Below are 17,801 nucleotides of genomic sequence, written 5' to 3' on the forward strand. Positions count from 1 at the left end.
ATACCAATGTTTTTATTTACAAGCGTTTCTGTAACTTTGATGCAAAACACGTGGTAGGACTACTTCCAACTTCTTTGACAGAAGCAACTTCAACAGGTAGGGATCATGATGTGTTGTTTAGTTAAATTGATGGCCAATATATTGTTATTGTAGATATTATTTCAAACAAACGGGAAATTGGGCCAAGTATATTACAGAACGTACTTTTACAGCTGCTTACGCACACATCTACAGGTACATGTACAGTTATTATATGCATGCTTATGGGGGCGACGTTTTACTTTTTATTCCCAATGAGTGATAGAAATGTCTCAGTGATATCACTTATTTAAACTTCTAAGTGATATCACTTGCTAAATGGAAATAAAAAGTAAAACAGCGCCCCATGTGTACATTTTACAAGTATGGACACGGGCAAAAATATACATGCACATATATGCATGTAAAGGTATAGATTCAATATTAATGTGCCCATTGGGTCATATACACTATTACTCCTATACGTATATGAGGTCTTATTCCACCTGATTACATTGGTGGATAGAGGTTACATGACAGCCTGTCAAAAGTTTCCTGTCGTGTAAACCTCTAATAGTATTGGAGTAATACACTATGTGTTGGTGATCCGAAGATAGGCCTATACCAGAGACCTATATACTATAGTATATAGGTCTCTGCCTATACATACCTACTTGCCAACTCTGCTCTCTGAGGACGACCATCTGTGAGAAAATGCCCGTCCGTCGCACAGGTACTTGGGGTAAGAAATTTACCCCAAGTACCTGTGGTCCGTTGTCCAGAGATAGCGTAACATTATTGCAGCTAATATCTGTGTTTAAATATCTTATATCCACAACACACTATATCTGTATCAGGGACATATAATTAATTAAGGGTTAGCCCGAGTTTCCTCTGGCCCAGACACCAGAAAGAATGTGTGACAGATACTTTGTAGGGCATGATATATTGTTGTTATTTCAATGCCTAGGCTAATTTAATTTGCTAGGGATGAAACGCTACTTCGAAATCTACTAACTCTCTGGCTAGTTACTAGTCTTGCTCTCAATAGATCATGCTAAGACAATTTCTCTAGTCGGGAGGTTCTCTATATTTAATTTAACACACCTTACAGGTACAGGGATCACCATGGCTTCAGATTTTACTATGGAGGAACCTGCGGGGACATTTTCCCAGCGCGCCGCAAGACCATTATTAATTAATTAAAGGGAGATAATTTGTTTACATGAGTTATGTCCCTTTTCATTTTTAGGAAGATGATTTATTGAACAGTAGTTATATTTATATCCCCTTAGAAATTGTTTTGAGAAATAATGATAAACTATTTTAATCATGGTAATATGAATTTATTTATTCAATATGTAAGAAAAATAAATACAGCATTTACCAATCTCTGACTCATCCATATTTGTACATCCTTAAATTAATACATTGCTCATTCTTCATTCTCTTTACCAACTCAGACTTTCTCAGACTCGTGGTCTCTCTCTCTTTAAGATTACCAATTAAATGTTACTGATACACTTCCAAAGCTCAAGTTTCTTAAAATAATAAGCACTATGATATCACACTAAACACAATAACAATATGTAATGTCACAGCACTAATATAATATGATTTCACAATTGTCAGTCATTTTCACACACAAATTGTCCTTTTTTTTACAGCCCAACTTCACACTTCATTGTCCTCAGGATCAAACAATGTGGTGATGGTGATATTTCTTTTTCTGATCTGTGTCCATAGGTCTGCTGTCCTGTTTACAAAACATGCCTACAAATCAAATGAAACATTCAAAGTTAATAAAAATAAATTAATGAAATGTTTAAACATGAAACTTTCACTCTAGGTAAATACTTAGGACCTAATCACTGAAAATATTGAAAAAGAATTAATTTTAATTTTTGGTTTTATGATTAAACAAAGTCAGTATATAAGTCACTAATGTGAAATTTGGAAATAATACATTTTTTTATCAAATATCAACTATTAAGTTTGTTTACATTAAATATGTACAGGCTTATAAATCAGTCATATACAAACTAGCCAATAACATTTAAAAAAAATAATTTAAAAATTATATTTTTTATTATGACATGTAAGAGATTTATATTATACAAAATACATTTTAGTAACCATTTGACACCTAAATAACTTACCTTCATCTTCGTGGTACTTTAGCCATAAATATTTCTTCATTCAGTCGGTAAAAATGACGATCTGTGTTTTGACTTTGTCGGTGAACAGACCGGGCTAAGCCTTCTGTCGTTTCGGCGAATTCTCGAAAAATGATTCAATAGACTGCTGCTTTAGTTGTCGCTTCATGATTACAGAATGAAATTATAATCATCGGTCTTTTTGTTCTACAGTTCATGTTACTTTCGTTTTGCAAACTCCTCATTTCTTCACAAACGCAACATCCATGTCACGTGTGTTATAAAGTAATCGGGGTCATATATGCGTTTGACTTTAATTGTCGAAGCCATTGAAGCCTTTATTCGACACAGATCGACCGCTGTCAAAACACAAACACGCGGTTCGTGGCCTGATCAATTAAGCCATCAATTAATATTGGTATGATTGATATAATTACATCGGTTAATTCGTCGGGGTATTGGACGTCCAGGTCATTGAATGAAGTGTCAAAAGTCGCCCTGGCGTGTGAACAGGTAATTAACTGGCCTCAAGCTCTTACCTTTGCAGTCAGTAAAACACTACACAGTCGGCGGTATCTGGGGCTCACCACGGGATTAACAGAGTTTTGAATACGAAGATCGGCGGGGCAGATTTTTTTTTACTATGGCGCTACATGATTTTACTATGGCGGGTAGACATTTTACTATGGCGCTGCTCCATAGTAAAACAGCCCGTGGTGATCACTGAGGTATATACATCTGTAGTAGCTACTGTTTTAGAGGAAAAGCTTGACACCTTTTCTAAAAGTAGACAAAACTGTAATTGCTTTTCGACTACAACAATATAGCTAATTATATACCTTATTATATAATATTTAGGGTTTAATACATGTATATACAGGTGCATTTGTAATACATACATGTACATTGTGTGTTTCAAAAAAGCAATACACAGCTGCTGTATAATGGAATTTAAGTTGACCCCATGACCCTTTGATCATTGTATGCTACCAATCATATATTCGCAAGAAAGGAATCCAAATCTAAATAAATCATTTGCTGTTATTCAAACCCCTAATTCCCTAATTTGATAGTGAAGTTCTAACAGGAAGGAGGGGATTTAAGATTTGAAGTGTAAGTTTAGTACAATTTACCTCGCTATCATACCTGCAGACTATTATGGATCGATCCCTCATATACATGTAGATCTTCCTGTGCCATTATGTTGTATCTCAAGATGGTATATTTTTCGGGCAGCTAAAATATATTGTGTTCACTTTCTAAAGCTGAACACATGAACAAAGTTGAGAAATTTGTAAAAAACATTTTTTCCCCATGAAAACAATTGTATGAAACTATAATTTATATCATCAAACTTCTTTTCTTTTCAATCAGGCTGTAACTAGTGATGAGGATAAGCAATTTTAAAAATGATATGTGTATTTGATATTTCAGTTGTGCTCAATTTTAATAAATTAATTCACCACAATGGCCAAAGGTCTTCGTTGCAAGTTCCGAAAGAGGATGAGGAATGTGAAAAGAGAAAAATACGGAAAGAAAGAGCTTGAAAGATTGAAGACAATGATTGAGACAAAAGGTGGACAAGATCAGGAAATAAAAGAGATCTACAAAGGTAAGCATGCGACTTTGATTTTAACTTTTTACATACAAATGAAATGTTGGAATTTTATGTTGGTATTGAATGCTTGACAAGCTGAAAAAAAATGTGTGTTTGGTTTTCAGTAAAAACCGAAACAGAGCTGAAGGCAGAAATGGAAAAGAAGTCGGGTAAATATATTTAGTGCAGTTATGATCGTTTTCAGGAGAGCAGTTATGTTTACTGTACCTACATAAGTGAGAACTAGCTGCTTCTTTGGTTCTTAACAGGTGGAGGTCAAAGGTTCTTTGTGAGGATAATATATCTGTCATTGTAGGAAAGGTTGACATATGTGGATAGACAAATCATATTTTCCATTCTAAGTTTATGATTCAGTACACTTTATAAAATTACAATATTTAGCAGGGTACAGAGTATTTTTACAGAGTTATGCCCCTTGTCTGCAATGTTTTGTTGAGTGTATTAAGGGGCATCTAAACAGCAAATCCAGCCAAACCAGTTGATATTTTACAAGGCTATACATCCCTACTAGGGTGTTATTTAATAGAAATAACTTGATAAAATTTTGATATGTATCATGTCAAACTGTGGGCCTTGCTGTTGACATTCAATTTGTTCAGTAGTTCGTAAATTTCAACAAAACATGAGAAAAATGCATGTTTCAGGGGGACATAATTAACTCATTTGTATCTCATTTATTGTGCAAAACAGTCATGTCGTTTTGCTCACAAGGGTCTAAAGCACAAACTAGGAGCATTGGTTTGACTAGATTGTGAATAAGATCACACAATTATGGCATATAAGAAGGTATTTCAAACGTCAAAAATGCTCATATTATCTATTATAGAGAACTCTAGACATGGCAGGAAGACTGTTTTTAGGAAAAAATGTTCATCCGTTGAGTTTGGGGTAAAAGATATATATTTCTGAAAAAGGCCCAAAACTCACCAGTTTGACAATTTGTCTTAAAAATGGTCATTCTTACTATAATCAGATGTCTTAAATGTATTATATAGGAGCATTTTTAATGGCTGAAATGCCTCCCTTTATGCCATATTTGTGTAATATCATCCACAGCCGCCATTTGCATTTCAAGGTCAAAACTAAATATGTGTTTATACCTACATAAAGTCAAATCTGGTCAAACAAATGCTCCTACCCTGTGCTATAGACACCTGTGAGCATGACATCTGGGCTATTTTTCAGGTTTGGTTATTTTTGTGGATTAGAATTATTCCATGCTACAACTTACCACAAAGTAACTCTATAGAAGAAATTGTTAGCATCTACATCAAATTATTTGTGATTTTAAGACACTACATGTCCAAACAAACATTTTGGTATATTACATGACTATTTTTGTGCAATTTTTAAGCTATTTATTCGTGTTTGAAATTCAACATTATTCTGCTATATAGATGACCCTTAAGTACTAAATAACTTTCTTCAAAACTTTGCATGATGAATTTTGTTATGACCTGTTTCACATTTTGCAAATGTTAGTGTAACAGTCTGGAGTTTTTTAGCCTTACTTCAGCTATCAATTAGACGTGCTAACTTTCTGATCAGAAATTTGAAATTTTACTTATAGAAGAAACCATGGAACACAGTGGAAAAACGTTCCATCCAGTTACATTAAAAGACGAAGATGGAAATTACCCAGCTTGGATGAACCAAAGAGCGATAAGGCGGCACAAGACACAGTTAAAGAAATCAGGAAGAGTCAAATCTAAGACCAAAGGCAAAGGCAAAAACGGAAAAAAGTGATATGTAAACTGTTGTATTATTTCAATCATTCAAAAATAATTTATGATGTTGACCGCACAGACTATGGACTTGGATTACATCTAAAGGAAATTGAGTTTGTGCACAGACGTTATATATTACAGAAATAGCACTATATTACTTTTGATAAAGAACATTTCTGAAGTTGAAGGCATGGAGAATTCAGCATAGTCCTATAAAAGTGATTAATATTCAGTTATTGTAAAAATCTTGATGGGTTGTACTTCTTGGAATTTAATCAATACATTGAAGGTAAAGAGTGTATGTGGACTTGATGATTCCTCGTAAGATGCTCTTTTATGGTTATTCCAGTAAAATGTCTGCCAGACAATAGTATTATGGGTTTCTCAATCAGGAATCGCCAACAGAAGTAATTCAGTACTCTATAGTTTACATAAGAAGCCAAATTTTTTCAGCACCCATCATAGCCGTTTATTTTTGATCTTTTCGTAAAGGATGTGGCCCTATAATTTTTGAAGAGACTGTATGTGTGGTATGTGCGAGTGTGTGTGTGTGTACTTGGCATGTAGAGATAAAGGAAAATGATTAATGAAAACTGAGTGTTACTTAATTCCAAAGGAATTGAATAAAGACAAATTCTTGCTATATTATCTCTGTGACATTTGTTATTTTATATCCATTGTGTAGTAGCAGGCTAGCAGCTGCAGTGATCAAGATATAGATCTGGAGATCAGATCTTGTACAATGTTAATAGTCCCCCACCAGAAACTGGGGGGAACTATAGTTTTCTGATGTGTCCATCCGTCCGTCCTCCTTCTGTCCTTCAGCACATTGTCTTGTCCCTGCTCTATCTCAGTCTTGATCTTCATTGTGACCTTTGACCTACATCAAAGCAAATTGTTGTTCTGACTCTATCTCATACACTTCTTAGCACTAGCTGGCACTTCATACTTGGGGCATGGGTTGTACCAAAAGTAGGTCACTGACCTACATTGCGACCTTTGACCTACATCAAAGTTGGTTTTTTTCTGGGCTCTATCTCCTACACTTAATGCTGGCACTTCATACTTGGGGCATGGGTTCACCCAAATGATGCAGTTGTTACATACCCAGAGTCGTTCCTATATAACCTACAGAACTGTTGTGATGGAGACCATGCACACGGAAACAATAAAAAACATCTTCTTTCTTCCATGTATGTTTATAATACTTTAGATATTCAGTCTCCATACATGTAAGTGTAATCCTAATACATCTGTATGCACATTTAAGGTATAATATTTTCTTTTAATTATATAATTACAACTTACCAGATTCAGGTAACTATTATTTCCAATTCAGGAAGCAGTTTCAGTATAATATATTTTAAAGTTATATAATATTATTAGTTCAAATAAGCACGGCTGGTTGATTTTAACCCTGAAATGAGTGATATCACTGATCAAATAAGTCACATTGACTCTTTGAATTTTTCCTTTTCACATCTGAATCCCAATGTTAAATTAGTGATATTACTAAAATTCACACCACAAAATTCAATCAAATAATGACTAGGTGTCACTAGATCCAATGTCCTGGTAAAAGAACACCACTTACAAAAAAAAGTATCAGTAAATATCCACTGGATTTATTTTTCACCGATGCAACTTCGGCATATAACTTCATATTCGTTGGGGAACTGTAATTCGCTGATTCATGAGTTGTGTTTTACATGTACTCCTTCCAAAATTAGTAATGTACCATTCAGATTCTTTTTTAAAAGACACATAATCAGAAATTTTTTATTTCAATGATGCTCCTATTTTCAACAATACCGCTTACTTTGTAAAAGTTTTGCCCATTGCTATTATACATGTATGTAGGTCACCTCAGCCTTTAGCTGAAGGTCAGTTTTACTGAAACTAGAATTTTACCAATTTTTTTTCTCTGATATTTTAAAAGAATTTATGACATAATGAGCAAAGTTAACTGTCTACAGGTCAAGGTCAAGTGGTTTATAACTTAACTGCTACTGTATTAACTTCATAATGAACAGCAACTATACACTCATAACTAGAGACAGTAATGTTTTGTTCACAAAATGAATTATCTTGTTTCAAAATTAACATGAATGAAAACAAAAATCCAACTACAAACAATAATTTTGTTTTCATATTTTTATTACACTCATAACTGACATCTTCATTCAAATTTGTCATACATGTACTTCCTTTCAAACATTTCCAACCATAGCACACATTTAATACATTTCTCATATCTGGTCACAAAACTAACACTCACTCTTACATACAATAATTATATGATATACCTTAGATAGCATACTGTTAAGAACTTATTAGTCTTAATATACCATACATTATACTGTGTAATGGCATTGGAATAAAGAACTAGAGATTATATGAAATGGTTAAATTCCTCAAGGATACCAAAATGAAATACTGTAATATGAAATGAGAGCTCTAGCACTTTACCTACCAACTTACCATCATTTTAACAGCTCTTGATTTTTATGTACATGTATGGAATTGTGCAATACATCGGTCATTAATGACAAATAAATAGAAATTGTACTACAGCTGTATGTTGAGACTAACTCTCTGATACACTGATTTTAATTACTTCATTTTCCAGTAAAATATTGCAAATCATTATTGTATCCTTGTATTAAGGAGATGCCAAGAGTTTTCTTTTCTACCAAATTCAGTACATTGATATTGATGTTTAGAAATCTACTTTTGCTCTAGGTACCATATATATAAACCTTGAGTGAGAGGTTTTACTAGCACCATATTTAGAGTTTAACTTCAATAAAACAGTTACAACAAACAGGAATCCTGATTAGTCCTCGACATGAATCAGTCCTTTCACTGATCAGATCTTAAGATATTCACTGATCATTAATTGAATCCGGTATCTCCAGCTTTCCCAATGCAATGAACTCAGATGTCTGATGGTGTCTTTTGGGATTTCATCTGGCACACAGATGCTGCATCATTTTATCTGTCCTTGGAATGGAACCTGTATGCTATCACCACATGAAGGGAGCTCTCTCCCGCAGCATGCGCACGCTGAATTGACGCCACTCGTGTTGTTTGATCCAGAGTTCCTGAGTGGTGTCTAGGCAGGCTAAAACAGATGCTCCTTTCCAACACGTGAGTGTTGGGTCCATGTCCTATAGCAGAGAAAAGTGAGGAAAATAATGTGGAATAAGAAATGCCAAATGGGAGGAGAATTATTTTTTTTGTAGTAGTAACCCTCGCTTTGTTATGAGAACACATCAGTAGTGTAGAAAGTAGATGAGAAGTCCATAAATTAGTCTGTTAATACATGTTTGGTTATCATGAAAAAGTACTGGAAGTTTTTATTTTACTTTAGGAGTGGTCTTTTTACATGCATGCAGCAGAAGTGAGATCTTATAAGCAGGTTTGACTTATCATCTTGTGTTATGAAGTTTTAGAACACATTAAACAATCTTAAATGGGACTCTTAGGAAAGTTCATGGTCTATGGCTTTGAAATGATTATTTCAGTTTTAAATAAATAAATTATAATGTCTGCATAATAGGTATATATTGGTATCCCAGCTGAGGTTTTAATTTGATGTAATTACCTTCTGTCGTGTGAGGACATCCATGGTCTCCAACATGAGTCTGTACTGGGGAGGCATGCCCACCCAGACACGGTACTGTAGCCACTGCTGGGCCTCCTCAAACATCATCCCACCTCCGACCACAATTATACAACTGTACATCTTTTTCTTCACCTCATCACTCCCTGTGTAATGAAGGACACACATACAGTTTATTATTATGTGACTTAAACATTTATCAGACTAAGAATCGATGAATCAACATATTCAATTTGTAGTACCTAGCTATAGTACCTGTTATACCTGTGGTATAATGACTGATTTCATACCTGTACCAATACTGTTAATGTAGACTGGTTACCTTCTATATACATTGTACATGTACAGTACATGTATTATTACATGTATACCATGTATACCAATGATATTTAACTTAATGTATCAAAACATTTGTATATCTTATTATGAAAAATGTAAATGCAAATTTGAACATATTTATATTGTTAACTTTTGAGTTTTATATCAAAAAAATATTTCACATAGGTAATTATGTAATGTTATTAATACCAAAATGTTTCCCAGAAGAATTGTAAGACTGATATGATGCTGAAGCCTCTTTCATCAATGTTACAACCATTAAATAACAGTTAAATATGCATCAACACTGAAAACTAAAGCCTTTTTTACCAACAATTGATTACACAGTATATACCGTATTTTACCTAATAAGGGCGCAGGGCGCGGGTAATTGACAGCGGGGGCTCCCTTATTAAGATTAGTTATTCTGAAGTTTTATGAAACAAACTATACCTTATAGCAGAATACTCAAGGCTGTGGAAACAGTAAAATATTCAGTCATGAAAATATTCCAGATGAAGATATCTATTCATTATCATATATTAAGCTTAAACATCACTTGAATATTCCTGTAAACCATGCCAGCTGATCTTTAGACCAGAAAACGTGTGTTCCACCATTTATGTTCAAATGGAACTCTTTTGTGTTCTATTTATAGACACAGGTGATTTCCCAGATCATAACAGACATCGTTTTCTTTAACCTAATAATTGATTTACAATGTCTTTTACTTAGGCTAGCTTTCTGTTCTGAACAAAAGTTATTTATCAACAAGAATGAAGTCTTTTACTTTATCTTCAAATAAAGATGGTAAGTTATTATTTGTATGTGTGTTTAGTTTCGGGTGCTCTTTGCACTGACATGTCATCTGTAGGAATAGACAAAATGTGGCGAAAACTTGTGTTCCAGTTACTTAATTTGCTGAAGAAAATTGAACACATAAAGTAGCAAAACTTTTCACATGAATTATTACTTTTGAACACCATTTTGACACTCAGTCAAAGATTTATTTACTTGAAAAAAGGTAGGGGCGCCCTTATTAGGTCAAATACAGTAAATTGAAATAATCATTTTATGACTATCTGCAATCACAAACTTATTCCTTGGATCACAAATCATTCTTTATCTCAACTCTATGTAAATTCTGACTAATAACATATTCTTTGCATATAATATGAACAATGAATTTTGAAATTAGAAAAAAATCAACAACAAATTCCAAACTCCTCACCACATCTGTCAATGCTCTGTAGGATAGCCTGGTCAACTCCCATCAGTTGTAACACCGGTTCAGATTCCATCTCCTGCTCCTCTTCAATGTCCAGTCGCCTTGTGCCCTTGTTGATGTCCCCAGTAACTTGGAGATTGTCCGGAGCATCATTGGAGTCCTCGTCCATCTGTTGCTGGGCCTGTGTATCATCCAGCTGACCTAGATTCGCCTCAGAGTTGTCTCGACTCATCTCAGTATTGTCCTTTTTCTTTGCCAACTTTGCCTGATTCCAAGGATTTTATAAAACAATTTTGTTATGATACAAGTGAAAACAGTGTATATTGCAATATGATAAAAATTTACCAGTTAAGAATGTACTTGCAGATCTAATTTCTTGAAAATTGCAAACTTTATTTTTTCTTTAATAGATATAGCCTCATTTGAAGTGAAAATTTTTTTTTTTTTTTCTAAATTTTATACTATAATAAAAGTCTAGAGAAAATAAAAGTATTTTGATAAAGAAAATAAAATAAAATAAAAAAAATTATAAGGAATCCTCTGTTAAAAAAGATAAGTTACCTCCCTTGATGTGGTCTGGCGAAGGAAGAACTCATCATGTGGGTCCTGTGGGTCCCCATCTGATCGACTCTGGACATGGATGAGATTAGAACCCTGTAGACCCAGCATATCTGGGAAAAACACACTCATTGGAGCCAGTATTGTCTCATCTCCAAACTTCATGGCATACTTGATGATATTCTGTTCTGGTTTCCGTATTAAAATTGATCTGTCTTTCACTCCAAAGTTGTCCTGAAAAATAGAGTTTAGGATAAACTTCTTTTTATCAGGAAATACAAAATGTATGTCATTACTTCTGGTTTTTGATTAACTTTTATTATGAAAATACTGTTATTAATATAGGTCATGTGACCTTCAAATGGGATCAAAGTATTTTCTTTTTGCAAACATAAATTCTGAAATATGCAAGCTACTGCCCAAACATTAGTCTCGGCCTTGGACATCAAAGTAAGAAATGTGAACTAACATAATTAATTTTGATCTCTTGAAGTTGGTCAACTTGAGTATAGGTCAAAGGCATTCAAGGTTTTCTAAAATCTAACTTCAACGCAAAAAATTACCAGCATTATTTCATAAATCAAGGACTTAACATTCTTAAGAACACATCAACTGTTTACAGATTTGATATCAAGACCTTGAATATATATCGTCATTTTTTCAAACCTCATTGAATAAACTTCATTATGGTAGCTACCAGCTATCGAGACCCTGCCTTCTTTTACACAAGGAAGATGTTGTTTCAAGAGAAGATTGATTAACAGTGAATAGCACATAGGTCCCTGAATTATACTTATGTTTTTTAAGATACATGTAAAATCTTTGTGTAGGACCTACTTGGTCTAGATGGCAGTATGATTCCTTGTACTCTTGCAGCAACAGTCCATCTATTGTATTTCTAGGGTCAAGTTCACGTGGGCTAAAACCAGACTTCCCAAGTAACCAATGGAAACATCTTGTGATATCACTTCCTCCATACTCCATCGTTATTCTGCCAATAGAGTATTTTAAAGTGATAACGGGATTCCTTAAATACTATGACACATAAATGTGATTTGTACACTCCATGTGTACAGATAACAAGGCTAAAGGTAGGGAATCTAAGAACAGGTTGTTTCACGTGCATCACATGCCAGCTATTTACTAACAGGTTACTGTAAACTTTATTTGGCACACTGAAATTTTAGCACAATGATGAATCGGTGCACCAAAACTATTTTATATAGAAACAGTGCATATAAAGCGCAATCATTGCTATCATAATTCAGCAGAATGATCCTATGGAGAAAAGCTCTAAAATAGGATTTCAGCTAAAATAACATTTACTGTAACAGTATTTTCATTTTATAATAAGAGGTATGCTACATACATAACCAGTGCAGTAGGCTATAAAAATTCATTAGGAGTTCAGCAATCATCTGATTTCCTATTTAAATATCATCTTTCATCTTCAAATAGTTTTATTTCTGCTTAAATCATAACCTTATGATTCCATTACACCCTTAGAGAATCTGCGAATTAGCTGAAAATTATCTTCAGAAATTCAAGAGCACACACCTTTTTGATCATATCTGGTAAAAACACAGAATTTATAATGTTAATTGCAGAAGGTAACCAATGACATGATTGATCACTATACCTGGTGTTTTTATGAGATATTCCATCCTCCACACAGCACACACTGGTCTTCTGGTCCCCAACATCTACCACACAGGCACTGCCAACACCAGCACCAAACGTAGCACACACAGACTCCTGTACAAACATAGGAAAACCATAGTAACAATGTATCTAAATCTGGGACATAAGATATAGGAAAACAAGTGTGGAATTTATATCCTTCGCTTTCCAGACATATTGTAGGTACATAGTAAACATTTTTGAGGTTGGGAGTAAACATGTCATTATAGTTTGACAGGATTTGGTTTGATTTGTTTTTGCTTAACGTCCTATTAACAGCCAGGGTCATTTAAGGACGTGCCAGGTTTTGAAGGTGGAGGAAAGCCGAAGTACCTGGAGAAAAACAACCGGCCTACGGTCAGTACCTGGCAACTGCCCCACGTAGGTTTTGAACTCGCAACCCAGAGGTGGAGGGCTAGTGTTAAAGTGTCGGGACACCTTAACTACTCGGCCACTGCGGCCCCCAGTTTGACAGGATGATAAATTCTTTTGAGCCATAATACTTTACTTGAAATTAAAAAAAAAAGGTAAAGCCTTATACAGAAGTTATATGTTTTATTAGACATGTATTACGAGATAAAGTAAACTGATTTTGCAAGACTTCTCTTCACATCTGCCATCACCCAACCCTATCACAAATTTGGCTAAGCCCTTTATACATTGAATCCTGTTCCTAAGTTTGATGACTTTTGGAAATTATTTATTTGATGGCAAAAAACAATGTTTTTCATGAATCAAAGGATGATTACTGTTACTAAGTTTGATGATAATCAGATAATATTTATGAAAGTTATGGCATGGAAACAGCAGAAATCAAGGGGCCATAACTCTGCCAAATAGCGTCCGGCAAAAGTGGCAATCATACTTGGCCAACCCCTTAAGGCATTTAACCTTGACGTTGTTACAGAGTTTGAAGAAAACCATTAACATTTGTTGCATTGATTGCGTGGAAAGGAAGTGTGACAGATGGACGGAAAAAACTCAAATAGCACTTGGGGAAAAATAATTTATCGTTAATATCTGTTTCATAGTTGAAACTTCCCATCTGATGAAGGAATTTGATATTCAATTTCTCGTTATACACTTCAGTAAGCTATGATTTGTAAGTATTACATGTACTGTAATCTACCTGGTGTATGACAGCTGCTCCAAAACCAAGCTTCTCCAGTAGAATATCCATCATATGTTTTACATGTTGATGGATGTATACATCTGGTATCAGGAGAAGGGCTTTATACAGCTGTAAAACAATTGTTTGTAGGTCTTATACAGGAATCATTTTACAGTTTAAAAGTTTTCAAACCACACAAGAGAAACAGCTTACAAAACACATGCATGTTAGAAGAACAAACCCAGTGGCTATAGGATAGGGCAATATTAAATGATAAGACATTTTAACTCATTAACCCCTGAAGTGCCATAATGAACTATTCCAATGTTTGAATTGGAAAAGTTCAAATGTGTCTTTAGGGGAGAATGTGTTAAGCTTTGCAAGTAGTAATCGTCAAATAAATGATATACAAAACGGTAAACATAACCATGACAATAGTAATCTCAAAGGAATCCAGACAACTTATTTATTACAACTAGACTGTGTTTGAAGATCTTTAATTCCTCACCAAGACGGACACATGACTTCATTACCTATACTACATTTCCAATATTTGCAATAAGCAATATATTAATTTTGTTGTACAATAACTACTTAGTATATGTATTTTGAATGTGATAAATAAAGACCTTGAGATCTTTTAGAGGTATATCCAACAGTGTCTGTATGGCCTGGCCCCATATTGTCTCAATATCAGCCATGACGGCGGTCAGTGTTCCTCCTGGTCCATCGTGTACGTTCAAGTGTCCCCCTCGCATTGGCCAGTGAAGGTGATAGTTGTCTGCAGGGTTCAAATATAATGCCTGAAACATTATTAATTTTAATATATACAAATAACTGTATGGTCTATCATCAACATATAATTTTTCATATTTTTTTTTATATAGATTTCCAAAAAAGAATGTGGATTAAGTTCATATTAATGGTGATTACAAATAACATCAGTAAGTACATCAGTCACTAATCAGTTCTACTGGTTATGGTAATGTGAGGTCATTAAACATTTCTTTGATGGCATATTATTAGATAATTGTATATTTATGAGGGATTTATTCTGTTTAATATGTATGTAGCCATAACATGTTGCCATAATATTTTGCATCAGTAAGGTAGTTATCAATGAGAATTTCTCACAAATAGATTTACTGAAATTATTTCAGGATATTTGTAAATTTTCTAGAAATATTTGCATATTTCAGGATACATGTTCATCTACAATATGATATGCTTTTTGAGTCACTGACTTATTAAGCTTATCAAAAACAAACATAACTTGACTTTCTCCTCACCTCTTCTCCTATTATATAGGGTGAACTCTGGTTAATGGGTGTCCACTTGTGAGGACAAATGACTTCTGTCAACTGTCCACGGACATTACTATTGTGAGAATACAGCTGTAAAATGGAAATGAAGCTGCAGTAATCTATATGACTGGTTTATACTTCAACTGAGAACAGCTAGTTTACTGTTCTGTACTTTCAATGTATTTCATGATGTACATCCTTTAACAAGTACATGTATGTGGCATACAGAATTTACAATTATTACTTCTAAAACAATCATAGATTAATAATTGTTTAAAAAGTTATAATAGCAGAAGCTAATATTGTTCCAGTAAAACATAATCTAAAGGCCTATTCCTGTCAGGTCAGAATATTTCCTATTCCTGTGAGGTCAGAATATTTTAACAACATTAATAAATTTAAAACTGCACTACAATCTCAATGTATCCCTAAGGATTCCAAAATAAGACAAATATTAATTTCAACAGAAATTCCAAAGAAAGACAGAGTTTAAATTTAATCTATTATTATTTTCCTATAAATTTCATCAACATAAATGCATAAAATCAATTATATTGTGTGCTTAAACAGAGTTTCCTTCCTACAAGAAATGATTTATTACCAGTTTGTGTGACGTAGGCTGCCTGTACTCCCCAGTTGACGTTGGTTTGTAGGCCAGAGCTTCCTCTGCCTGCTTCAGCCCTTGTCTTTGCTGGTGTTTACTTTCTGGATGCTGTAAACACAGAGTTGTAAAATGTACAACAGTAAATGGGTATAAATGGACTAATTTTTTCTTGTGTTCTTAGTCTGTGTACATTTGTAACTGGCCATGTATACAATTTCATATGAATAGGGATATGTAATTATATAACAAGTTCCTAAAATAGAACAGGTTATACATAATATACGTTAACCCCATTTCTTATTTTTAGAAACAGTCACATTTGCCTTAGTTAGGAACTTGTTAAATATCCCAATTCAGTTCACATCTACACAATTTTAAAAAAAAAAGAATTAACCATGTATCACCATTGTTCAACTTTGCTGATACCTGGCATTCTGGACGAAGAATCCATGGAGTAGACTTGAGCGGTTTACTGGGATCTTTCTTCTTACGAGCAATACAATGTGGAATAGTGATAGGCAATCCATCTGCAGCCCTACCAATTCTTAGGTTGTAAGATCCAGGTTGAATAACAACAATTGTTGCTGTTTGCACAGGCTGAAAATGTTATTAGAAAACAATTTTTGGTGAAAAATCATAAGAATGGCCCTTACATACACAGTTAGAGGTGACATTTTGATGGACAGATACACTAAATATCGAGCGTCTGGTATAGGAGCCGGAGGAAATTCAGGATTAAAGCTATATATATATACCACTACCAGTCACTTATTGCAATTTGTATTAATTCATTTTAAATATAAAATGTACATCTATTATATCATACAATCACATAATCATCGGTGACTGCTTATAAATTGTACCATTGGTTTGGTAATTTTCACAGTCGATCAGAGTTTTTCAGTCTGTCTTCGTAAATTCAGCAGGTGTTAATTTCCTCAATTGTTATTAGATGAGAACTAGCTGCGATAACGTAGCTCTGGACGACGGACGGACACTTTCTGACAGATGGTCATCGTCAGATGAGAACCAGAAAACGTTCTCCCAGCGTGCAATGTTAGAGGTTGACAGCTGGTTGACACGACAAGAAATTAATGATAGGCGTCGTGTAGTCGGCACAGTAACATCAGACAACAAATCGACCGACCAGCAATCTGTTAAAATATACTGTATAGGAATACAGTGAACAGGCTAGCTTCACATGGGGCTCGGTTTTGAGATTTTGAATAACATGTATGACATTAGTTAACATCATATACATTCGAAGACCGGAGTTATAGATTTTCATAAATGTACATCGATACCCCCTATTTTTATATGAATACTTAATGTATAGTGTTGTAGTTGTTAATTGATAGCATATGTACATGTTATTCAAAATGCCGAAATCGAACTACTGTGGCCAGATTAGGCGAATACTAATTATAAGAGACGGTTTAATATTTTGTTATCAATTACTTCATGTTATTGTTGTCCATAACAGCCATGGTTTACTTATCATTAAATATAAACTACCTCTGATACAGGTTCGGGTGCCTGTGTGTAGAGTCGTTTTGCAGCGGGAGTTGGCATCCTAATTAGGTTTATTCTTCATTTGATCAAGTACATGCTTCTTCTTTCCCACAGTCAACAGTGGACTACGTCATCAAAATATGCGTATTTGAATTCCAAAATTAATGCGGAACTGCAAATAAATTCCGGAAAGTGGCAAAGTAATAAACGATACGAATCTGGTGAATCGCGGACAAAAAAATATGTAGTCCATATGTTTGAGTATTATAAAAAAGATATACAAGGTCAGATTAATTCAACATAATGTTTATTTTGTGAAGTTTTATTTACTGTGGTACTATT

The 17,801-nt window shown here is 34.2% G+C and overlaps 2 protein-coding genes and 1 long non-coding RNA gene across 4 annotated transcripts; 1 reads left to right on the plus strand and 2 right to left on the minus strand.

The window, feature by feature from the left end:
* The first annotated feature begins 4 nt into the window (after positions 1-4).
* On the plus strand, positions 5-6,167 carry LOC117331782 (18 kDa learning-associated protein of slug-like). 2 transcript variants are annotated; one of them, XM_033890661.1, is made up of 4 exons: positions 5-96; positions 3,609-3,786; positions 3,897-3,941; positions 5,363-6,167. In XM_033890661.1, the coding sequence occupies exons 2-4, from the start codon at positions 3,642-3,644 to the stop codon at positions 5,536-5,538; spliced, it is 366 nt and encodes a 121-aa protein (XP_033746552.1). In that variant the 5' UTR covers positions 5-96; positions 3,609-3,641; the 3' UTR covers positions 5,539-6,167. The 2 variants fall into 2 exon arrangements, with proteins under 2 accessions (XP_033746552.1, XP_033746553.1); XM_033890662.1 differs by having other exon boundaries at positions 67-234.
* On the minus strand, positions 1,348-2,867 carry LOC117331783. Its single transcript, XR_004533650.1, has 2 exons — positions 2,178-2,867; positions 1,348-1,791 (listed from the first exon to the last, which is right to left on the minus strand). It is a non-coding gene; the product is annotated as an uncharacterized LOC117331783 (long non-coding RNA).
* Positions 6,168-7,655: 1,488 nt separating the features above from the next.
* Positions 7,656-17,579, minus strand: LOC117331784 (actin-related protein 8-like). Its single transcript, XM_033890663.1, has 12 exons — positions 17,463-17,579; positions 16,374-16,544; positions 15,945-16,055; positions 15,329-15,433; positions 14,669-14,842; positions 14,058-14,168; positions 12,888-13,003; positions 12,086-12,239; positions 11,252-11,482; positions 10,694-10,955; positions 9,127-9,290; positions 7,656-8,689 (listed from the first exon to the last, which is right to left on the minus strand). Exons 1-12 carry the CDS (start codon positions 17,517-17,519, stop codon positions 8,546-8,548), a joined length of 1,800 nt encoding a protein of 599 aa, XP_033746554.1. The 5' UTR covers positions 17,520-17,579; the 3' UTR covers positions 7,656-8,545.
* Between the last annotated feature and the right edge of the window lie 222 nt (positions 17,580-17,801).

Source organism: Pecten maximus, chromosome 7 (assembly GCF_902652985.1).
Source record: "Pecten maximus chromosome 7, xPecMax1.1, whole genome shotgun sequence".
Lineage (NCBI taxonomy): Eukaryota > Metazoa > Mollusca > Bivalvia > Pectinida > Pectinidae > Pecten > Pecten maximus.